Raw genomic sequence first — 27,443 nt, forward strand, 5'->3', positions numbered from 1 at the left:
AATGAATGGAGGAATGGAAGAATTAATGAATGGGGGAATGGAAGAATGAATGGAAGAATGAATGAATGGAAGAATGAACGAATGGAATGGAATGAATGAATGAATGAATGAATGAATGAATGAATGAATGAATGAATGAATGAATGAATGAATGAATACATAGATGGATGGATGAATAAATGAATAAAGGAATGAATGGTTGCATGAATAAATGGATGGATGGATGGATGGAGAGATGGAAGAATGAATGAATGGAAGAAGAATGAATGAATAGAAGAATGAATGAATGGAAGAATGAATGAATGGAAGAATGAATGAATGGAATGAATGGAAGAATGAATCAATGAATGGAAGAATGAATCAATGAATGGTAGAATGAATGAAAGAGAGAATGAATGAATTGAGGAATGGAAGAATTAATGAATTGAGGAATGGAAGAATGAATAAATGGAATAGAATGAATGGAAGAATGAATGGAAAAATGAATGGAAGAATGAATTAATACATGGATGGATGGATGAATAAATGAATGAAGGAATGAATGGTTGGATGAATAAATGGATGGATGGATTAATGAATGAATGAATGGAAGAATGAATAAATGGAATGAATGGAAAAATGAATGGAAGCATGGAAGAATGAATGAATGAATGAATGAATGAATGAATGCATGGATGGATGAATACATGGATGGATGGATGAATAAATGGATGGATGGATGGATGGATGAATGGAAGAATGAATGAATGAATGATTGGAAGAATGAATAAAAATGGAATGAATGGAAGAATGAATGGAAGAATGAAGGAATGGAAAAATGAAGGAATGGAAAAATGAAGGAATGGAAAAATGAAGGAATGGAAAAATGAAGGAATGGAAAAATGAAGGAATGGAAAAATGAAGGAATGGAAAAATGAAGGAATGGAAAAATGAAGGAATGGAATGAAGGAATGACTGAATGAATGGAAGAATGAATGAATGGAAGAATGAATGAATGGAATGAATGGAAGAATGAATGAATGGAATGGAATGAATTAATGAATGGAAGAATGAATGGAAGAATGAATGAATGGAAGAATGAATGAATGGAAGAATGCATGAATGGAAGAATGGAAGAATGAATCAATGAATGAATTAATGAATCAATGAATGGAAGAATGAATGAAAGAATGAATGGAGGAATGGAAGAATTAATGAATGGAGGAATGGAAGAATGAATGGAAGAATGAATGGAAGAATGAATGAATGGAAGAATGAATGAATGGAAGAATGAATAAATAAATGAATTAATGAATCAATGAATGAAAGAATTATTAAATGATTGAATGAAAGAATTAATGAATGGAGGAATGGAAGAATGAATGGAAGAATGAATGAACGGAAGAATGAATGAATGGAAGAATGAAGGAATGGAAGAATGAAGGAATGGAATGGAATGAATAGAGGAATGAATCAATGAATGGAAGAATGAATTAATGAATCAATGAATGGAAGAATGAATGATTGAATGAATGGAGGAATGGAAGAATTAATAAATGGAGGAATGGAAGAATGAATGGAAGAATGAATGAATGGAAGAATGAATGAATGGAAGAATGAATAAATGGAAGAATGAATGAATGGAAGAATGAACGAATGGAATGGAATGAATGGAAGAATGAATGGAAGAATGAGTGAATGAATGGAAGAATGAATGAATGGAAGAAGGAATGAATGAATGGAAGAAGGAATGAATGAATGGAAGAATGAATGAATGGAATGAATGGAAGAATGACTGGAAGAATGAATGAATACATGGATGAATACATGGATGGATGGATGAATACATGGATGGATGGATGAATACATGGATGGATGGATGAATACATGGATGGATGGATGAATACATGGATGGATAAATGAATGAATGAATGAATGAATGAATGAATGAATGAATGAATGAAAGAATGAAAGAATGAAAGAATGAATGAAAGAATGAAAGAATGAATACATGGATGGATGGATGGATGGATGGATGGATGGATGAATACATGGATGGATGGATGAATACATGGATGGATGGATGAATACATGGATGGATGGATGAATACATGGATGGATGGATGAATACATGGATGGATGGATGAATACATAGATGGATGGATGAATACAAGGATGGATGGATGGATGGATGGATGGATGAATACATGGATGGATGAATACATGGATGGATGGATGGATGAATACATGGATAGATGGATGAATACATAGATGGATGGATGGATGAATGGAAGAATGAATGAATGATTGGAAGAATGAATGGAATGGAATGAATGGAAGAATGAATGGAAGAATGAAGGAATGGAAAAATGAAGGAATGGAAAAATGAAGGAATGGAAAAATGAAGGAATGGAAAAATGAAGGAATGGAAAAATGAAGGAATGGAAAAAATGAAGGAATGGAAAAATGAAGGAATGAATGAATGAATGACTGAATGAATGGAAGAATGAATGAATGGAATGAATGGAAGAATGAATGAATGGAATGGAATGAATTAATTAATGAATGGAAAAATGAATGGAAGAATGAATGAATAGAAGAATGAATGAATGGAAGAATGCATGAATGGAAGAATGAAAGAATGAATGGAAGAATGAATAAATGGAAGAATGAATGAATGGAAAAATGAAGGAATGGAATGAATGAATGAATGGAAGAATGAATTAATGAATGGAAGAATGAATTAATGAATGGAAGAATGAATGGAAGAATGAATGGAAGAATGGATGAATGAATGGAAGAATGGATGAATGAATGGAATAATGGTAGAATGGATGAATGAATGGAAGAATGGAAGAATGAATGAATGGAAGAATGAATCAATGAATGAATTAATAAATCAATGAATGGAAGAATGAATGAAAGAATGAATGGAAGAATGAATGAAAGAATGAATGAAAGAATGAATGGAGGAATGGAAGAATTAATGAATGGAGGAATGGAAGAATTAATGGATGGAGGAATGGAAGAATTAATAGATGGAGGAATGGAAGAATTAATGAATGGAGGAATGGAAGAAATAATGAATGGAGGAATGGAAGAATGAATGAATGGAAGAATGAATGAATGGAAGAATGAATGAATGGAAGAATGAATGAATGGAATGAATGGAAGAATGAATAAATAAATGAATTAATGAATCAATGAATGAAAGAATTAATAAATGGAGGAATGGAAGAATAAATGAATGGAGGAATGGAAGAATAAATGAATGGAGGAATGGAAGAATAAATGAATGGAGGAATGGAAGAATTAATGAATGGAGGAATGGAAGAATTAATGAATGGAGGAATGGAAGAATTAATGAATGGAGGAATGGAAGAATGAATGGAAGAATGAATGAAATGGAATGGAATGGAAGGGAATGAATGAATGAATGAATGAATGAAATGAATCAATGAATACATAGATGGATGGATGAATAAATGAATAAAGGAATGAATGGTTGCATGAATAAATGGATGGATGGATGGATGGATGGATGGATAGATGGAAGAATGAATAAATGGAAGAAGAATGAATGAATGGAAAAAGAATGAATGAATGGAAAAAGAATGAATGAATGGAAGAAGAATGAATGAATGGAAGAAGAATGAATGAATGGAAGAAGAATGAATGAATGGAAGAAGAATGAATGAATGGAAGAATGAATGAATGAATGGAAGAATGAATGAATGGAATGAATGGAAGAATGAATGAATGCATGGATAAATACATGGATGGATGGATGAATACATGGATGGATGGATGGATGGATGAATACATGGATGGATGGATGGATGAATACATGGATGGATGGATGAATACATGGATGGATGGATGGATGAATACATGGATGGCTGGATGGATGAATACATGGATGGATGGATGGATGGATGAATACATGGATGGATGGATGGATGGATGAATACATGGATGGATGGATGGATGGATGAATACATGGATGGATGGATGGATGAATACATGGATGGATGGATGAATACATGGATGGATGGATGAATACATGATGGATGGATGGATGGATGAATACATGATGGAAGGATGAATACATGGATGGATGGATGGGTGAATACATGGATGGATGGATGAATGAATGAATGAAATGGAATGGAATGAATGAAATGGAAGAATGAATGAAATGGAAGAATGAATGAAATGGAAGAATGAATGAATGGAAGAATGAATGAATGGAAGAATGAATGAATGGAAGAATGAATGAATGGAAGAATGAATGAATTAATGAATGAATGAATGGAGGAATGAATGAATGGAAGAATGAATGAATGAAAGAATGAATGAATGAATGAATGGAAGAATGAATGAATGGAAGAATGAATGGAATGGAATGGAATGAATGGAAGAAAGAATGGAAGAATGAATGAATGGAAGAATGAATGAATGGAATGAATGGAAGAATAAATGAATGGAATGGAATGAATTAATGAATGGAAGAATGAATGGAAGAATGACTGAATGAATGGAAGAATGAATGAATGGAAGAATGAATGAATGGAAAAATGAATGAATGGAATGAATTAATGAATGGAAGAATGAATGGAAGAATGAATGAATGGAAGAATGAATGAATGGAAGAATGCATGAATGGAAGAATGCATGAATGGAAGAATGGAAGAATGAATGAATGGAAGAATGGAAGAATGAATGGAAGAATGAATGAAAGAATGAATGAAAAAATGAATAAATGGAAGAATGAATGAATGGAAGAATGAATGAATGAATGAATTAATGGAATGGAATAAATGGAAGAATGAATGAATGGAAAAATGAAGGAATGGAATGAATGAATGAATGAATGGAGGAATGAAAGTATGAATGAATTGAATGGAATAATTGGAAGAATGAATGAATTAATGAATGAATGGAAGAATGAATGAATGGAAGAATTAATGAATGAATGGAAGAATGAATGAATGAATGAATGGAAGAATGAATGAATGGAAGAATGAATTAATGAATGGAAGAATGAATTAATGAATGGAAGAATGGAAGAATGAATGGAAAAATGGAAGAATGAATGGAAGAATGGATGAATGAATAGAATAATGGTAGAATGGATGAATGAATGGAAGAATGGAAGAATGAATGAATAGAGGAATGGAAGAATAAATGAATGGAGGAATGGAAGAATTAATGAATGGAGGAATGGAAGAATTAATGAATGGAGGAATGGAAGAATTAATGAATGGAGGAATGGAAGAATTAATGAATGGAGGAATGGAAGAATGAATGGAAGAATGAATGAAATGGAATGGAATGGAAGGGAATGAATGAATGAATGAATGAATGAATGAATGAATGAAATGAATCAATGAATACATAGATGGATGGATGAATAAATGAATAAAGGAATGAATGGTTGCATGAATAAATGGATGGATGGATGGATGGATAGATGGAAGAATGAATGAATGGAAGAAGAATGAATGAATGGAAGAAGAATGAATGAATGGAAGAAGAATGAATGAATGGAAGAAGAATGAATGAATGGAAGAAGAATGAATGAATGGAAGAAGAATGAATGAATGGAAGAAGAATGAATGAATGGAAGAATGAATGAATGAATGGAAGAATGAATGAATGGAATGAATGGAAGAATGAATGAATGCATGGATAAATACATGGATGGATGGATGAATACATGGATGGATGGATGGATGAATACATGGATGGATGGATGGATGAATACATGGATGGATGGATGAATACATGGATGGATGGATGGATGAATACATGGATGGATGGATGGATGAATACATGGATGGATGGATGGATGGATGAATACATGGATGGATGGATGGATGGATGAATACATGGATGGATGGATGGATGAATACATGGATGGATGGATGAATACATGGATGGATGGATGAATACATGGATGGATGGATGGATGAATACATGATGGATGGATGGATGAATACATGGATGGATGGATGGATGAATACATGGATGGATGGATGGATGAATACATGGATGGATGGATGGATGAATACATGGATGGATGGATGAATACATGGATGGATGGATGAATGAATGAATGAAATGGAATGGAATGAATGAAATGGAAGAATGAATGAAATGGAAGAATGAATGAATGGAAGAATGAATGAATGGAAGAATGAATGAATGGAAGAATGAATGAATTAATGAATGAATGAATGGAGGAATGGAGGAATAGAAGAATGAATGAATGGAAGAATGAATGAATGGAAGAATGAATGAATTAATGAATGAATGAATGAATGGAGGAATGGAGGAATGGAAGAATGAATGAATGGAAGAATGAATGAATGAAAGAATGAATGAATGAAAGAATGAATGAATGAATGAATGGAAGAATGAATGAATGGAAGAATGAATGGAATGGAATGGAATGAATGGAAGAAAGAATGGAAGAATGAATGAATGGAAGAATGGAAGAATGAATGAATGGAATGGAATGAATGGAATGGAATGAATTAATGAATGGAAGAATGAATGGAATGAATGGAAGAATGGCTGAATGAATGGAAGAATGAATGAATGGAAGAATGAATGAATGGAAGAATGAATGAATGGAATGAATGGAAGAATGAATGAATGGAATGAATGGAAAAATGAATGAATGGAATGAATTAATGAATGGAAGAATGAATGGAAGAATGAATGAATGGAAGAATGAATGAATGGAAGAATGCATGAATGGAAGAATGCATGAATGGAAGAATGCATGAATGGAAGAATGCATGAATGGAAGAATGAATGAATGGAAGAATGGAAGAATGAATGGAAGAATGAATGAAAGAATGAATGAAAGAATGAATAAATGGAAGAATGAATGAATGGAAGAATGAATGAATGGAAGAATGAATGAATGGAAGAATGAATGAATGAATTAATGGAATGGAATGAATGGAAGAATGAATGAATGGAAAAATGAAGTAATGGAATGAATGAATGAATGAATGGAGGAATGAAAGTATGAATGAATTGAATGGAATAATTGGAAGAATGAATGAATTAATGAATGAATGGAAGAATGAATGAATGGAAGAATGAATGAATGAATGGAAGAATGAATGAATGAATGAATGGAAGAATGAATGAATGGAAGAATGAATTAATGAATGGATGAATGAATTAATGAATGGAAGAATGGAAGAATGAATGGAAAAATGGAAGAATGAATGGAAGAATGGATGAATGAATAGAATAATGGTAGAATGGATGAATGAATGGAAGAATGGAAGAATGAATGAATGGAAGAATGAATCAATGAATGAATTAATGAATCAATGAATGGAAGAATGAATGAAAGAATGAATGGAGGAATGGAAGAATGAATGGAAGAATGAATGAATGGAATGAATAGAAGAATGAATAAATAAATGAATTAACCTATTGCCGACCAGGGAATTTTTCAGTGATCGGTGCTGCGTGGGCTCTACAGCCCGCAGCACCGATCAGGAGTGCAGGAGGGCGATCAGACTACCCCCTTTTTTCCACACTAGGGGGATGCCCTGCTGGGGGGGTCTGATCGCCGCCGGCTGCATTTGCTTAGCGGGGGGGGGCTCTTCAAAGCCCCCCTCCGCAGCGTTCTCTGCCCTCTCGCCCGCTCCCTCACTCTCCCTCCCCCTGTGAGCTGCGCAGGACGGATTTCCGCCCTGCGCATTGAAGGATAGGCTTCAGCCTATCATATGCCGGTGATCCCCGGCCAATCAGAGGCCGGGGATCGCCGATCTGCCTTACGGCGCTGCTGCGCAGCAGCGCCATATGATGTAAACAGCGGGGATTTCTTCCCCGCCTGTTTACATTTTGCCGGCGAGCCGCGATCCGCGGCTCTCCGGCTGTTCACGGAGACACCCTCCGTGAACTGACATGGAAAGCCCGCTCGATCGAGCAGCCGTTTCCATGGTAACCCACAGACGACCAGTTTACGCCAATCGGCGTTAGCTGGTCGTCAAGAGGTTAATGAATCAATGAATGAAAGAATTATTGAATGATTGAATTAAAGAATTAATGAATGGAGGAATAGAAGAATTAATGAATGGAGGAATGGAAGAATTAATGAATGGAGGAATGGAAGAATGAATGGAAGAATGAATGAATGGAAGAATGGATGAATGGAAGAATGAATGAATGGAAGAATGAAGGAATGGAAGAATGAAGGAATGGAAGAATGAAGGAATGGAAGAATGAAGGAATGGAAGAATGAAGGAATGGAATGGAATGGAATGAATAGAGGAATGAATCAATGAATGGAAGAATGAATGAATTAATGAATCAATGAATGGAAGAATGAATGATTGAATGAATGGAGGAATGGAAGAATTAATAAATGGAGGAATGGAAGAATGAATGGAAGAATGAATGAATGGAAGAATGAATGAATGGAAGAATGAACAAATGGAATGGAATGAATGGAAGAATGAATGGAAGAATGAGTGAATGAATGGATGGAAGAATGAATGAATGGAAGAATGAATGAATAAATGGAAGAATGAATGAATGGAATGAATGGAAGAATGAATGGAAGAATGAATGAATACATGGATGAATACATGGATGGATGGATGAATACATGGATGGATGGATGAATACATGGATGGATGGATGAATACATGGATGGATGGATGAATACATGGATGGATGGATGAATACATGGATGGATAAATGAATGAATGAATGAATGAAAGAATGAAAGAATGAAAGAATGAATGAAAGAATGAATGAAAGAATGAATGAAAGAATGAATGAATGAAAGAATGAATGAATGGAAGAAGAATGAATGAATGGAAGAAGAATGAATGAATAGAAGAAGAATGAATGAATGGAAGAAGAATGAATGAATGGAAGAAGAATGAATGAATGGAAGAATGAATGAATGAATGGAAGAATGAATGAATGGAATGAATACATGGATGGATGGATGAATACATGGATGGATGGATGAATACATGGATGGATGGATGAATACATGGATGGATGGATGAATACATGGATGGATGGATGGATGGATGAATACATGGATGGATGGATGGATGAATACATAGATGGATGGATGGATGGATGAATACATGGATGGATGGATGGATGAATACATGGATGGATGGATGGATGAATACATAGATGGATGGATGGATGAATACATGGATGGATGGATGGATGAATACATGGATGGATGGATGGATGAATACATGGATGGATGGATGGATGAATACATGGATGGATGGATGAATGAATGAATGAATGTAAGAATGAATGAATGAATGAATGAAATGGAAGAATGAATGAAATGGAAGAATGAATGAAATGGAAGAATGAATGAATGGAAGAATGAATGAATGGAAGAATGAATGAATGGAAAACGAATGAATGGAAGAATGAATGAATGGAAGAATGAATGAATGAATGAATGAATGAATGAATAGAGGAATGGAGAAATGGAAGAATGAATGAATGGAAGAATGAATGAATTAATGAATGAATGAATTAATGAAAGAATGAATGAATGAAAGAATGAATGAATGGAAGAATGAATGAATGGAATGGAATGAATGGAAGAAAGAATGGAAGAATGAATGAATGGAAGAATGAATGGAATGGAATGAATGAATGAATGGAAGAATGAATGGAAGAATGAACGAATGGAAGAATGAACGAGTGGAAGAATGAACGAATGGAAGAATGCATGAATGGAAGAATGGAAAAATGAATGGAAGAATGAATGAATGGAAGAATGAATGAATGGAAGAATGAATGAATGGAAGAATGAATGAATGGAAGAATGAATGAATGAATTAATTAATTAATGGAATGGAATGAATGGAAGAATGAATGAATGGAAAAATGAAGGAATGGAATGAATGAATGAATGAATGAAGGAAGGAATGAATGAATGGAGGAATGAAAGTATGAATTAATTGAATGGAATAATTGGAAGAATGAATGAATGAATGAATGAATGAATGGAGGAATGAATGAATGGAAGAATGAATGAATGGAAGAATGAATGAATGAATGAATGAATGGAATAATGGTAGAATGGATGAATGAATGGAAGAATGGAAGAATGAATGAATGGAAGAATGAATGAATTAATGAATCAATGAATGTAAGAATGAATGAATGGAAGAATGAATAAATAAATGAATTAATTAATCAATGAATGAAATAATTATTGAATGATTGAATGGAAGAATTAATGAATGGAGGAATGGAAGAATAAATGAATGGAGGAATGGAAGAATAAATGAATGGAGGAATGGAAGAATAAATGAATGGAGGAATGGAAGAATAAATGAATGGAGGAATGGAAGAATAAATGAATGGAGGAATGGGAGAATTAATGAATGGAGGAATGGGAGAATTAATGAATGGAGGAATGGAAGAATTAATGAATGGAGGAATGGAAGAATGAATGGAAGAATGAATGAATGGAAGAATGAATGAATGGAAGAATGAATGAAGGGAAGAATGAATGAAGGGAAGAATGAATGAAGGAATGGAATGGAATGAATAAAGGAATGAATCAATGAATGGAAGAATGAATTAATGAATGAATGAATGGAAGAATGAAAGAATGAATGAATGAATGAATGGAGGAATGGAAGAATTAATGAATGGAGGAATGGAAGAATGAATGGAAGAATGAATGAATGGAAGAATGAATGAATGGAAGAATGAACGAATGGAAGAATGAACGAATGGAAGAATGAACGAATGGAATGGAATGAATGAATGAATGAATGAATGAATGAATCAATGAATACATAGATGGATGGATGAATAAATGAATAAAGGAATGAATGGTTGCATGAATAAATGGATGGATGGATGGATGGATGGATGGATAGATGGAAGAATGAATGAATGGAAGAAGAATGAATGAATGGAAGAAGAATGAATGAATGGAAGAATGAATGAATGAATGAATGGAAGAATGAATGAATGGAGGAATGGAAGAATTAATGAATTGAGGAATGGAAGAATGAATAAATGGAATGGAATGAATGGAAGAATGAATGGAAAAATGAATGGAAGAATGAATTAATACATGGATGGATGGATGAATAAATGAATGAAGGAATGAATGGTTGGATGAATAAATGGATGGATGGATGGATGAATGGATGAATGAATGAATGAATGAATGGAAGAATGGAATGAATGGAAGAATGAATGAATGGAATGAATGGAAGAATGAATGGAAGCATGGAAGAATGAATGGAAGAATGAATGAATGAATGAATGAATGAATGAATGAATGAATGAATAAATGCATGCATGGATGGATGGATGAATACATGGATGGATGGATGAATACATGGATGGATGGATGGATGGATGAATGGAAGAATGAAGGAATGGAAAAATGAAGGAATGGAAAAATGAAGGAATGGAAAAATGAAGGAATGGAAAAATGAAGGAATGGAAAAATGAAGGAATGGAAAAATGAAGGAATGGAAAAAATGAAGGAATGGAATGAAGGAATGACTGAATGAATGGAAGAATGAATGAATGGAAGAATGAATGAATGGAATAAATGGAAGAATGAATGAATGGAATGGAATGAATTAATGAATGGAAGAATGAATGGAAGAATGCATGAATGGAAGAATGGAAGAATGAATGAATGGAAGAATGGAAGAATGAATGGAAGAATGAATGAAAGAATGAATAAATGGAAGAATGAATAAATGGAAGAATGAATGAATGAATGCATTAATGGAATGGAATGAATGGAAGAATGAATGAATGGAAAAATGAAGGAATGGAATGAATGAATGAATGAATGGAGGAATGAAAGTATGAATGAATTGAATGGAATAATTGGAAGAATGAATGAATTAATGAATGAATGGAAGAATGAATGAATGGAAGAATGAATGAATGAATGAATGGAAGAATGAATGAATGAATGGAAGAATGAATGAATGAATGGAAGAATGAATTAATGAATGGAAGAATGAATTAATGAATGGAAGAATGGAAGAATGAATGGAAAAATGGAAGAATGAATGGAAAAATGGAAGAATGAATGGAAGAATGGATGAATGAATGGAATAATGGTAGAATGGATGAATGAATGGAAGAATGGAAGAATGAATGAATGGAAGAACGAATCAATGAATGAATTAATGAATCAATGAATGGAAGAATGAATGAAAGAATGAATGGAGGAATGAAAGAATTAATGAATGGAGGAATGGAAGAATAAATGGAAGAATGAATGGAAAAATGAATGAATGGAAGAATGAATGAATGGAATGAATGGAATAATTAGAAGAATGAATGAATGAATGAATGAATGGAGGAATGAATGAATGGAAGAATGAATATATGGAAGAATGAATGAATGAATGAATGAATGAATGAATGAATGAATGAATGAATGAATGAATGAATGAATGAATGGAATAATGGTAGAATGGATGAATGAATGGAAGAATGAATGAATGGAAGAATGAATCAATGAATGAATTAATGAATCAATGAATGGAAGAATGAATGAATGGAAGAATGAATAAATAAATGAATTAATGAATCAATGAATGAAAGAATTATTGAATGATTGAATGAAAGAATTAATGAATGGAGGAATGGAAGAATTAATGAATGGAGGAATGAAAGAATTAATGAATGGAGGAATGTAAGAATTAATGAATGGAAGAATGAATGGAAGAATGAATGAATGGAAGAATGAATGAATGGATGGATGGATGAATACATGGATGGATGGATGAATACATGGATGGATGGATGGATGAATACATGGATGGATGGATGGATGAATACATGATGGATGGATGGATGGATGAATACATGATGGATGGATGGATGGATGAATACATGGATGGATGGATGAATGAATGAATGTAAGAATGAATGAATGAATGAAATGGAATGGAATGAATGAAATGGAAGAATGAATGAAGTGGAAGAATGAATGAAATGGAAGAATGAATGAATGGAAGAATGAATGAATGGAAGAATGAATGAATGGAAGAATGAATGAATGAATGAATGAATGAATGAAGGAATGGAGGAATGGAAGAATGAATGAATGGAAGAATGAATGAATTAATGAATGAATGAATGAATGAATGAATGAATGGAGGAATGGAAGAATGGAAGAATGGAAGAATGAATGAATGAAAGAATGAATGAAAGAATGAATGAATGAATGAATGAAAGAATGAATGAATGAAAGAATGAATGAATGAAAGAATGAATGAATGAAAGAATGAATGAATGGAAGAATGAATGGAATGGAATGGAATGAATGGAAGAAAGAATGGAAGAATGAATGAATGGAAGAATGAATGAAGGGAAGAAAGAATGAAGGGAAGAATGAATGAAGGGAAGAATGAATGAAGGGAAGAATGAATGAAGGGAAGGGAATGAATGGAATGGAATGAATGGAAGAATGAATGGAAGAATGAATGGAAGAATGAATGAATGATTGAATGAACGACAGAATGCAAGAATGAATGAATGGAAGAATGAATGAAGGGAAGAATGAATGAAGGGAAGAATGAATGAAGGGAAGAATGAATGAAGGGAAGGGAATGAATGGAATGGAATGAATGGAATGGAATGAATGGAAGAATGAATGGAAGAATGAATGGAAGAATGAATGGAAGAATGAATGGAAGAATGAATGGAAGAATGAATGAATGATTGAATGAACGACAGAATGGAAGAATGAATGAATGGAAGAATGAATGAATGGAAGAATGAAAGAATGAAAGAATGAATGAATGGAAGAATGTGTGAATGAATGAATGAAAGGAAGAATGGAAGAATGAATGGAATGAATGAATGGAATGAATGAATGGAATGGAATGAATGGAATGGAATGAATGGAATGGAATGAATGGAATGGAATGAATGGAATGGAATATTGAATGAATGGAAGAATTAATGGAATGAAATGGAATGAATGGAAGAATGAATGAATGAATGAATGAATGGAAGTATGAATGAATGGAATGGAATGAATGGAAGAATGAATTGAAGAATGAATGGAAGAATAAATGAATGAATGGTATGGAATGGAAGAATGAATGGGAGAATGAATGAATGAATGAATGAATGAATGAATTAAAGAATGAAAGAATGAATGGAAGAATGAATGAATGAAAGAATGAATGGAAGAATGAATGAATGAAAGAATGAATGAATGGAAGAATGAATGAATGAATGAATGGAAGTATGTATGAATGGAAAAATGGAAGAATGGAAGAATGAATAAATGGAATGAATGGAATGGAATGAATGGAATGGAATGAATGGAATAATGAATGGAATGGAATGAATGGAAGAATGGAATGAATGGAAGAATGGAATAAATAGAAGAATGAATGAATGGAATGAAATGGAATGGAATGAAATGGAATGGAATGAAATGGAATGGAATGAAATGGAATGGAATGGAATGGAATGGAATGAAATGGAATGGAATGGAATGAAATGAAAGAATGAACGGAAGAATGAATGAATGGATGAATGAATGAATGATTGGTTGAATGAATGGTTGGTTGAATGAATGGTTGGTTGAATGAATGGTTGGTTGAATGAATGGTTGGTTGAATGAATGGTTGGTTGAATGAATGGTTGGTTGAATGAATGGTTGGTTGAATGAATGGTTGGTTGAATGAATGGTTGGTTGAATGAATGGTTGGTTGAATGAATGGTTGGTTGAATAAATGGTTGGTTGAATGAATGGTTGGTTGAATGAATGGTTGGTTGAATGAATGGTTGGTTGAATAAATGGTTGGTTGAATGAATGGTTGGTTGAATGAATGGTTGGTTGAATGAATGGTTGGTTGAATGAATGGTTGGTTGAATGGTTGAATGAATGAATGAATGAATGAATGAATAAATGTATGGATGGATGAATGAATACATGTATGGATGGATGAATGAATGAATGAATGAATGAATGAAAGAATGGATGAATACATGGATGGATGGATGGATGGATGGATGGATGGATGGATGGATGGATGGATGGATGGATGGATGAATGATTGAATGGATGAATGGATGAATGGATGAATGGATGAATGGATGGATGAATGGATGAATGAATGAATGGATGAATGGATGAATGAATGAATGAATGAATGAATGAATGAATGAATGAATGAATGAATGAATGAATGAATGAATGAATGAATGAATGAATGGAAGAATGAATGAATGGAAGAATGAATGAATGGGAGAATGAATGGATGGATAAATGAATGAATGGATAAATGAATGGGTGGATAAATGAATGGATGGATGGATAAATGAATGGATGGATGGATAAATGAATGGATGGATGGATAAATGAATGGATGGATGGATAAATGAATGGATGGATGGATAAATGAATGGATGGATGGATACATGAATGGATGGATGGATACATGAATGGATGGATGGATAAATGAATGGATGGATGGATAAATGAATGGATGGATGGATAAATGAATGGATGGATGGATAAATGAATGGATGGATGGATAAATGAATGAATGGATAAATGAATGGGTGGATAAATGAATGGATGGATGGATAAATGAATGGATGGATGGATAAATGAATGGATGGATGGATAAATGAATGGATGGATGGATAAATGAATGGATGGATGGATAAATGAATGGATGGATGGATAAATGAATGGATGGATGGATAAATGAATGGATGGATGGATAAATGAATGGATGGATGGATAAATGAATGGATGGATGGATAAATGAATGGATGGATGGATAAATGAATGGATGGATGGATAAATGAATGGATGGATGGATAAATGAATGGATGGATGAATAAATGAATTGATGGATGAATAAAAGAATTGATGGATGAATACATGAATGAAAAAAAAAAAGTAGATAAATGGAAGGATTGATGGTTGAATGAATGATCGAATTGATGTAGGAGTGAAAATCTTAAATAATAATAATTACGCGTGCGGCTCCATACTGTGCAGCCACATGCGTACTGGCATCGAGAGAGCCTCTGTGCATGCGGATAATTGTCCGCATCCGCCGAAACCCGGTAGCAGCGATAGAGGAAGCGGAGGATGGCGGCGTGGGATTGATCCAGGCTTATGGGGCTGGAGGAAGCCCCAGGTATGTATAAAAGCTTTTTTCATTTTTCACTATCGTTCGTCTCTGCTTCCCTTTAAGTGCAGAAATCACATTACATTCCTACATTTGTGGAATAAAGTGCTGCTTTAAAGCATCCGGTGTGTGTACATGTCCATCAGGTAGTGTAAGGGTAGGCCCACTTCACACCGACAGACCAAATGCCACATTTACCACACAGCAAACAACTGCAAAGAGCTTTAGTTTATGAGGTATGCCCAGTAATGTAGCAAGCAAATCCTCAGCTCTGCAGAGCCTGCCCTAGAACCCAGGTCATACAGATACTCATTCATTGCTTGTTCTTGTTCAAACATCAGGAGCATGAAATAGCAATGAGTCTGTCTGCCATAAATTAAGTGCCTCACTAGCATGTGTTTCACCACTGAATCTCAGCAAGGTGCGCTGTGGCCATGTATTAACGTCTGCACCGGAGGCCAGAGCGCTTGTTCGCGGGAATGCAGGTAATGGCAGTTTTCCAGCCCCTATGGTCTGGCTGAGGTAGTTCGATGACAGTAAAGTGAGAAAAAAAAAATGATTCTGCAGTGTGGGCCCAGTGCTGGCCTAGTAGGCTTTCTTGATCACGTGAGGAAACCATAAAAAAAATAAATGGTTTTGTCAAAGCTTATCCAGCCGATCGAATGTAGGTTGTCCACATTGAAGCAACGACCTTATAACCTTGGGTATGTCAACACCAGGCACGTGCACAGGGGGGTGCTCTGGGTGCTCAGACACCCCCCTTTTTAAAATCTTCAAAAAAAGGCCCCTCTCGCGTGGAAAATAAGCTCCGCCCCTGACCACAATAAGCCCCGCCCACCTGTGGGAAGCTTCGCTCCCGCCTGGGACACTTTCAAGTGAAGAGGCCCAGACAGGAATCCTAGTGTGGCATACTGACCCCTCCCTCCACCTAGGACCCATACTGACCCCAGCACCCATAGTGACCTCTCCCTCCACCTAGTACCCAGTGACCACTCCCTCCCATAGCACTCCCTCCCCTAGCACTCACAGTGACCTCTCCCTCCACCTAGGACCCATACTGACCTCTTCCTACCCAGTACCCACAGTGACATCTCCCTTCACCTAGTACCCACAGTGACCTCTCTCTTACCCAGCATCCACAGTGACCTCTCCCTCCACCTAGCACCCACAGTGACCTCTCCCTCCCCCAGCACCCACAGTGACCTCTATCTCCACCTAGCACCCACAGTGACCTCTTCCTCCCCAGCTCTAGCAGTGATCCTGCCTACCCCGGCACCCACACTGACCTATCCCTCCCCCAGCACCCACAGTGATTTTTCCCTCCCCCAGTGGCTACCCTCCTGTCCCCTGCAGCACCCACAGGGACCTCCCATCCCAAAAGCAGCACCTACAGTGACCTCTCCCATTGTCAGCGCCCACAGTGGCCTCTCCCGACATCCAGCATCCACTCCCTCCTCCAGTAACCACACTGACTTCTCCCAGGACCCCCAGTGACCTCCCCTTCCTCCAGCACCCATACTGATCTCTTCCTTCCACAGCACAGTGGCCTACCCTTCCCCCAACACCCACACTGACCCCTACCTCCCTTAGCAGCAACTATGCCATTCATAGCAGCACCCATAGTGACCTCCCACCCCCTGCACCCACAATGACCTCTACCTCCGGAGACCCACAGTGATCTCCCCCAAGGGACCCACAGTGACCTCCCTTTCCTCCAGCACCCATACTGACCTCTACCTTCCACAGCACCCACAGTTACTTCTCCCCCCAGCACCCACAGTGACCTACCCTTCCCCCATCAACCACACTGACCTCTACCTCCCCTAGCAGCAACTATGCCATTCATAGCAGTACCCACAGTGATCTCCCACCCCCTGCACCCACAACAATCCCACCAATATTCAGCACCCACATTACACTCAACCAGTAACCCCCACAATAGCAAGCACTCAGTACTTGCACCAAGCACCCAGCACCCAATACTCACATCCAGCCTCAATATGGCACTTAATACTTGCATCAAAGAGCCACATGACACCCAATACCTGCACCCCTTCACCCTATAGCTGGCACCCAGTACTCACACCCACATGGCACAGTACTTGCACCCAGCCCCAACATGGCACTCACTACTCACACCTGCACACCACCTTCACATGGCACCCACTATCTGCACCCAAAGTACCTGCACTCAGAACTTACATGACACACAATGCCCACCCATAGCTAGCACCCAGTGCAGGCATGGCACCAAGTATTTGCACCTATGTGATACCCAGTACCTGCACCCAACACCCACATATTTTATCTGCAGTAGATACAGTTGCACTAAGCCTCCACTTGGTGCCCAGCACCAAAACCAAGCATTCACATATGACATCCAGTACTTGCACTCAGAACTCACAAGGGACTGAGTACCTGAAATCAACACCTACATGATGGTTAATACACACCCATACAGCCAGAATCCACATGACACCCTGTGCCAGCACCCAGAAACTACATTGCACCCAGCATCTGCCTTTAGCACCCACATGACAACACTAGCCCCACTAGCCAGCACCCATCACCCATATGTCACCATGTACAAAAAAAGGAATTACTACTCACTCCCAGTACCCACTTGGCACTCAGTATTTGCACCTAAGACCCACATATCCCATAATCAACACCCACATGGCACAGTACTCACACGTCACCAAGTTCCAAAGCCATTATATGCACCTAGTACCCGTCCATGGCCAGCACCCAAATAGCACCCAGTACCCATTCTTTGTCCGAACCCATATGAGACTCAGTACTCTCCCATGGCACACATCCAGACCATACATGGCACTCCCTACTCACTCATGTCCAACACTCACATGGCTCCCTGTACCAATTAGCACTCACATGGCACCCAGTATTGTTTATCACCATCTGCTACTCATTCAGCACCCAATACTGCATAGCACCCACTGCAAATAAACACCCAAACACTGGACCTTGGTACCCAAAGCAGCTTGACACAGACTTTACTTTGGCATCTCGGCACCCACTGCAACTTAGCACAAAGCGAACCTTTGCATCTTACCATCTACTGCATCTGGGCACCAACTGCACCTTGGCACTTACTGCAGTTTTGCATCTACTAATGCTTAGCAACCACTGCATATTGGTAACCACTTATTTGCCTGAAAAGAAGCTTGGGTGCTGATCAAGAAGGACAGAGATCCCAGTAATGAAAGGTGAGTCTGTGCCTCCACTGTGGGCTCCACTGTGCCCACTCTAACCCACTAACAGTGGGCACCCACCAGTGCTGATTTGAGGGTGGTAGCACCAAAATAGTTGGTTGGAAGGAGACACAAAGTCTGCCTAATACTGCTATAAAGGTGTGTGTGTGGGGAGGGGGGTGTTAAGACTGCCTTATTCTTTCTGGAGAGGGGGTATTACATACACAATTTAGCACGATTTATCGATTTCAAATTTGAGCACCACACCCTTGAGGATCCTCTGCATGGCCCTGCCCCTTCCTGCAGCACCCACACTGACCTCTACTTTTCCCATCAGCCACCCCTTCCCCTCATAGCTGGCACCCAGTACTCACACTCACATGACACCAAGTATCTGCACCCAGGCTTAAAATCGCACCCAGTACTCACACCTGCACACAGCTTCCACATGGCCCCCACTATCTGCACCAAGCACCCACTTAACCCGTACCCAAAGTACCCGCATTCAAAACCCATGTGATGCCCAAAGCCCACCCATAGCCATCACCCAGTACAAGCATGGCGCCAAGTATTTGCACCCATGTCACATCCAGTACCTGTACCCAGCACCCACATGACATTGAGTACATGCACCCAGATCTTACATGGCACTAAGTATTTGCAATCAACAACCTGCATGACACTCGATACCAAACCATAGCCAGAACCCACATGACACTCAGCACTTACACCCAGAACTCACATGGCACTAAGTACTTGCAATCAACATCGGCATGGCACTCGATACCCAACCATAGCCAGAACCCACATGGCAACCATCATCTGCATTCAGCAGCATGATAATCAATACCCCCCTATCCAGAAACAAGGGGGGGGGGGGGGGCATGCGGGGGGGGCATGCGGGGGAAGGCATTGCCAGGCCCCTTTTTTAAATTTGAGCACCCCCCACTTAAGGACCCTCTGCACGGCCCTGCTCTCCAGCCTATGCCTCGGCCCAGCCCTGTGTGTGTGTGTGTGTACACGCTCATTCATCTCTCTGTGTCCTGTGTGTGCGTTTTCTCTGTGCCCTATCCTGTGTGCGTATGTGTTCTCTGTGCCCTGTGTGTGTGTCTGTGTGCGTCTGTGTGTATGCCTCCTCTCTGTGTCCCGTCTCTGTGCCCACTGACATTTTCTGCAGCACATTACAGAGTACATAGTCATGTCACTGACTGTCCTCAGAGGAGCTCACAATCTAATCCTACCACAGTCAGTCGAATATCCTACCATATTATTATGTATTTATATAGCACTGACACCCTTTTGCAGCACTATTCATAGTACATAGTCATGTCCCTGACTGTCCTCAGAGGAGCGCTCAATCTAACTAATCCCTACCTTAGTCATAGTCTGTCATCCCATACTATTATTATTATTATTTTATTTATTTGTATAGCGCTGACATCTTCTGCAGCACTTTACAAACGACATAGGTCACTGACTGTCCTCACAATTTAATCTGTGCTATAGTGTACCAGTCTGTTTGTTTTGCTTTGTTTTTTTACCCTAGTGGAACTTGGCACCCTATGTTACTTAGCTTCCACTGCTCCCTAGCACTACTTGCCAGTATCTACTTACTACTGTCATTGGTCTTCTGCTGCCTACCTATCATTACCTGCTTACCACTAAAATCTATTAATCACTATCTACCTTCTACTAGAATCACCACAAGCCTTTTATGTGAATCAACAGATCACTACCAGCCTGCCACTAGAATAGCCGATTAAGGTAATCAAGGCAGATAAGTATTTACCTTTCAGACTCTGATTGCCCCATGAAAAGTAGGGATATAGCCCCTGCTAAAGCTAATACTCTGTGTCTGTCGTGTACTGATAGTAAACTCACTAAAGTGTGGGCTGATCTCTGCTCCCTCCAGTATGTACAGTGTAAGCTGTTACTCTGTGCCTTTACTGATAGTAAACTACTAGCTGCATTGTGAGATCTCTGCTGCCTCTATGTACAGTGTATGCTTGTAACCCCCCAAAAGAAGGTTACAAATTATTATTACAGATTTGCCTACTGTAAAATGGCCACAAGATGGCAGCACTGAGTATTTTGGCACATGGAACCAAATAGGCGCATGGGAGGGAGAGTAAGTGTCAGAAAGGTCGCATAGACTGTTACCAAGGATCCAATATGCAAATTAAGGGAATTTGCTGGAACTTTCCAGAAACCTGTGTGGCCAGTCAGAGTTACTGCACAGGCTCAAGGGGGCGCACCAGGGTGTAGCCGGAGGGAACAGGCTGAGACCAGAGAGAGCGCACCAGAGAGAGGAAGGAGAAGGACTTACACCAGGAGCTGGTGGTGCGCAGCGGGCAGGGGGTGACACAGAGAGGCCATAGCAGTCGCCCAGACAGTGAGAGGGGATTCGGCGGCCATAGGAGAGACCAGCGCAGAGCAGTAAGGACAGCGGCAGCGGGCTGGACAGTGACCGGAGGCAGCAAACCCTGCCCAGACCCGAGAGCCATACCACCAGAGGCTACAGACAGATGAGTACAGGCCTGCGGGCCAACTTTAAGCCACAGAGTATGTTTTAAAGTGGTATTGCTAGAGACTATTCGTGTGAGAAAGCCTTCTACACACAGCGACATTGTGCTAAGAGAAGCTACTGTTTATGATAAGAAGTACATTATCTATCAGCAGCAGCTAGGCCTGAACATGCAGTCGTAAGCCTCCCTAAAGTACCCGCATAGCTGACACAGCCCCCGCCAGCATTCAGGTCTGGTTGATAAAGAGACATTGTCCCTGTCAGGTCCGTTTCGAGTCAGGAGTTGAGTTACAAGTTCTTCAGTTGATGTGCTGCAGAGTTAACAGCAGTAGGAGTGAGATATTTAAAGTTAGCCTGTCATCATTACAATGGAAGAGTGGAGGAGGAGTCACATTGCATCTTATGATTTTAACGTGTGTTGCAGGAGCAACCAGGTGATACCAGAGCAAGATACAGAGTTAACGGATTTGGATTACAAGTTATGCATCAACTCTAATTCAGAGCTCATTCAGCTTTAACAACAAAGTGCACTTAAGCAGAGTCCTATTGTAGTGGGAAGATGATGGTATAGAGGGGTGCATCGGTCACTTTATATTTTATTTACCTTTATTTTACTTTAACCGGTTCAGCGCCGCAGTGCCGAAAATCTCATGCATCCGAGCAACGTTCACCTCCCATTCATTCGCCTATAACTTTATTGCTACTTATCACAATGAATTGATCTATAGCTTGTTTTTTCCGCCACCAATTAGGCTTTCTGTGGGTGATACATTTTGCTAAGAGCCACTTTACTGTAAATGCATTTTAACAGGAAGAATAAGAAAAAAACGGAAGAAATTCATTATTTCTCAGTTTTTGGCCATTATAGTTTGAAAATAATATACGCTACCGTAATTAAAACGCATGTATTTTATTTGCCCATCTGTCCCGGTTATTACACCATTTAAACGATGTCCCTATCACAATTTATGGTGCCGATATTTCATTTAGAAATAAAGGTGCATTTTTTCAATTTGCGTCCATCACTATTTATAAGCTTATAATTTTAAATAATATAATAACATATTCTCTTGACATGCATATTTAAAAAGTTCAGACCCTTGGGTAACTATTTATGGTTTTTTTTTTTTTTTTTAATTTTTTTTTTTTTTTTTTAATAAAAAAAGTGTATGTGGGTAATTTTTGGTGTGGGAGGGAAACTGCTAATTTTAAATGTAAAATAATGTTTTTTTTTTAATCAAAAATGTATGTGGGTGCAGTTTACTATTTGGCCACAAGATGGCCACAGTGAAAAAAGTCCTAGATGCGAACCAGCTCGCATCTAGGAACTAAAATGCTGAGGAGTTGTTTCCTGGGGGCAGAAATACCGCGCTCTCTGGAGAGAAAGCGTCGGTATTTCTGCGGGGAAGTTAGATCGGTGAATGGGAATTATATTCCCATTCACTGATCGGGGGGCTAGCGGCGGGCAGCGGGGGCGCGCCCGATCGCGCGCACGAGCCGGCGGCAGCACCAGTGCCTATCTGGACGAGGAAGCTCGTCCAGATAGGCCGAACTGGTTAAGCCCTTTTGATTATTTGCTTTATCTTTTATTTTGTTTGTTATTTTGTGAAGCCCAGCCAGGAGGGGAGGTGCCTTGAGTAGAGTGCACTGAGTGCTACAAATATTACCTAAGCAGTCTACAAAATTTTGGAGCAAAGTGAATGTCCTGATTGGACCAGCCAACGATTGGTCATCTATTTAATACCATATTGTGAACTGTCACGAGTTTCCCCCAGGGTTTTGCTAAGCAACATAGATTCAACTTGCGGCAAGGAACTGAGAACTGATTAGGTATTGGACTGTATCCCACGCCGAACATTGGTACTGTGAATTGTATATGCTGTAAAGTGGTTGAGTGTTGTACAAGAAGACCTATTGTAGCTCACTATAATTTATTATGTTACTCTGTGCATGTACTGATAGTAAACTAGCTGCAGTTTATGCTGATCCCAGCTACCTCCAGTATGTACAGCGTTAGCTGTTACTCTGTACCTTAAATCAATCAATGTTAACTTGCTGTAGTGTGTGCCCTTAATTTCTAACCCCCGTGTGTTGTTCCTACCCCTAGTATGTACAGTATAAGCTGTTAGTCTGTGCATATTGGACGCGTTGCAAGCTTCGCTGTTAAGCACTTCCTCTTTCCGGCATGGAGGAGAAAGTGCGCTATAGCGAGGCTTGCAGCACGTCCAATAGGACGCTTGCAAGCTCGTTGAAATGCTGGGCAAACAGCGGCATTATGGGTAATTAACCCCGCCACATCTGGCCGCTCAGCTGCGGCAATTAATGCTCATGTGAATCACGAGTAACCTCTGTGGTTACTCTTGATTCATCCGTGATGAGCATGCCTGGCTATTGCTCTGTGCCTTTACAGATTGTAAACCATCTGTATTGTATGTACAGTATTAGCTGTAAAGCCTGGTACACATACAATTTGGATTAGCCAATTTTACTCTTCTAGGTATTATGACAGCTCAGCTCTGTACATAGTATTTAAAGTCTGTTGGCTCTCATACTACATGGGGGTGGTAACAATTCAATCAAAATTGAATGTTTGTATGCATCTTTACTCTATGCCTATACTAATAGTAAATTATCTAGTTAAAGGATAGGAGGCTCCATCCAACATTTTGCTGGGCCGGCCCTTTATCTTTAGGTTACAATGCCGCTAAGTTCATGTACATTTGGCCCCACCCACACCCAAACCCTGAATGGCCACGCCCATCTCCCTTCCTGGTGCCCCGGATCTCCTAGGATCCTAGCAACACCCCTGTTCAGACATGATTGCAAGACAACAAGCAAGCAAACAATGGGCAAGATGTGCAAATGTCTACAACAACGATTAATGCAATTATATTTTTGGCACAGCTCTGCGAAGCAAACAATGTGCATTGGCTGTTGGGCCTTGCCATGCTTTTGGGAGCAAATTGCAGATGATGATTGCCACGCCCTGAAGAGGGCTATTCACTGAAATAAGTAGGAGGGAGGAGCCTCAGGAGGCCGGCCTTGTCCACCACTCTCAACACACTTCAACCCCCTTGTCAATCCCCGCAGTCATGCTGATAGTTTGCAAGCGCAGGTAGATCCAGGGAAAAAATGCCGCTGCTACTTGATGGAATGCTGCCTATAAGGGCCCTGTGAGTAATTACATCAATTGTGGAATTGCGCTGACGGTGCAAGGGATGCAGCTTCTGGGGCTCTGCGATCCCAAGTGGACTGGATTAAGTCATAACTGTCCTTTTGTCGACCATTGCTGATGCTTTATGTAGCTCCATGGGATCCCCAAGTATACCTGCTAATTGCAATTAATATGCTGGCATCATCTACCCAGCTGAACATATGTGAAATAGTGGACCCACCACCACATTACAGGCCTATACTCTTGAGGAGACCAAAATGGCGAAACCAGTAGGATGAAGCATGGCCAGAAAATACTGGATATTGAAAAGTGCTTGAAATCTGTCAGATCCCTATCATTAGGGTCGACAATTAGAAAGTGCTGCATGCTGTGCATTATACACGTTATTAACTGTGTTGGACTGTTTGCACATGCTCAGTAATGACCTGGAAGCATACTTTTCATTGCCTATATGCCTACTGTATGCGGCGATAACAGGGCATAGAGTTGTGACAGTTTTGGGACGTTGCATGTTAGTTTGCATTGCGACTTTAACGTTGCATCAAAACGCAACGTCCAACTGTGAAAGTAGCCTAAGAAATGTACTTCTTATTTGTGTATGTTTACATGTATTTTATATTTTAAGATTTTCGCGACAGAGGTCCATTAAGTAGACAAGTATGTACAGCAGTGTATAGTTATAATAGGCTACATGTGTGACATCTCTGGAAACCGCATATAGACCTATCTACCTCCCAACATTTTTTTCTTCAATTGTTTTAGTGCTTTTGATTTACACCTTATTGATGATTTTTTTTCCTTACAAAGTGTTGTACAGCATTGCTCAGTGCTTTTTTACTTCTCGTTATAAATGTGCAGGTTTAAAAATGTGTATGACTGCACATGTATATTTTTGGTTTTGTGTAATGAGTTTATATGTATACCATTTGTATAGACGTTAAAAAAATAAAATAAAAAATGATCAAAAAAGGTTTTGGGGGTAACTTTAGTTCACCTTTTGGAATTTTCCAATCATTATGGTCCACATCCATTTGCACATTTTAATTCACCTAAAACACTTATCCAAGAATTGTTTGTGCAAATAGCTGTGCTTGTGGAGGATAACTGGCAAACCATGACTGCAATCAACAATGGTGCCTTACACAGTAAAATATATTTATTATTTTCACACTAAATTAAATATTTTCTATCTGTAGTGCTAGTTTCTTAGAAACCTTTAGGCTACTTACACACCAGGACGTTGCGTTTAGGGGACGTTATAGGGCACATAACGTGCCCCTAAAGCAACGCCTGGTGCTCTTTGATGTGGACGTCAGAGTGAGCCGCGTTGTGCAGCTCACTCTGGCGTCCGTGATGCATACTCTTGAACGCATGCAGCATCATGTGGTCCCGCCCGGCCAATCGCCGCACAGAGCGGCCGCTCCAGGAAGTAAACACTGCACGTCACACTGTGTAGTGAATATTAATTAGCTATGTGTCTGGCCGCTCTCCACTCCTCCCCAACACTACTGAGCATGTGCGCACAGTCTAACGCGGCTTAGCCACGCAAAACGCACAGCATGCAGCACTCTCAACGGATGTGCTGCGTTACAATGTAACGCAACGTGGGCACTGAACAGCCCATTGATTTTTCATTACTGTGCGGTGGGACTGCGTTACAGGCTGCTCTAACGTGCGCCTGTAACGTCTTACTGTGAAAGCAGCCTTAAATCTGTAAAAATGTGGTTTATTATAAAGCTCTAATATATGCATTCATTCTCACCTTGTAATCCTGTGGAGCTAGGATTTTGTGAAGACTTTTCACATTGTTGGGATAAGGTGATGGATATCCAGGAGAGTGAATAATTCCAGGTGATTCCCAGTGTACACTCCCATGCGTAACTGAAAAGGCGTATGAAAAATAAATCAATAAATGAGCTCACTCAATAAGATTGTCAAATGGAAACACCTTTTATTTTTTTTTTTTAAAGATGATCAGGGGTGGCTCCAGGATTTTTTTTTTTAATCGAGGGTGCTATGCAGGTGCTGGATCCAGTGCTGGGATAGCTATCGAACTGTGGCACGCAAAGGTGCTGCAGCACAAATGGCCATGTTCATGCACTGGAAAGTGTGTGTGTGTGTGTGGGGGGGGGGGGGGATGATGGGTCATGGGCAGGGTGAAAACAGCACTTTTTAGCCGACCCGGCTCCCAGTAAAGGTAGCCAGATGTCACATAGGTATAAGCCACTTCTCTATGATTGGCGCCAGATATTCACCCACTATAGGTAGCCAGGTATAGGTGCCTGCAGTATAGGTAGCCAGGAATAGGTACCCCAGTATAGGCATCTTTGGTATAGGTGCCCCCAGTATAGGTAGCCATGTATAGGCTC

The 27,443-nt window shown here is 39.0% G+C and overlaps 1 protein-coding gene across 3 annotated transcripts in view; it reads right to left on the minus strand.

The window, feature by feature from the left end:
• The window catches only part of LOC137537607 (embryonic protein UVS.2-like), a 242,693-nt gene that overhangs the window by 123,224 nt on the left and 92,026 nt on the right, over nt 1-27,443 (minus strand). For all 3 annotated transcript variants that reach the window (XM_068259491.1, XM_068259490.1, XM_068259492.1), the window contains exon 8: nt 26,837-26,955. In XM_068259491.1, coding sequence (XP_068115592.1) covers nt 26,837-26,955 — 119 coding nt within the window. The remainder of the gene's footprint in view (nt 1-26,836; nt 26,956-27,443) is intronic.

Source organism: Hyperolius riggenbachi, chromosome 11 (genome assembly GCF_040937935.1).
Source record: "Hyperolius riggenbachi isolate aHypRig1 chromosome 11, aHypRig1.pri, whole genome shotgun sequence".
NCBI classification, from domain to species: Eukaryota; Metazoa; Chordata; class Amphibia; order Anura; family Hyperoliidae; genus Hyperolius; species Hyperolius riggenbachi.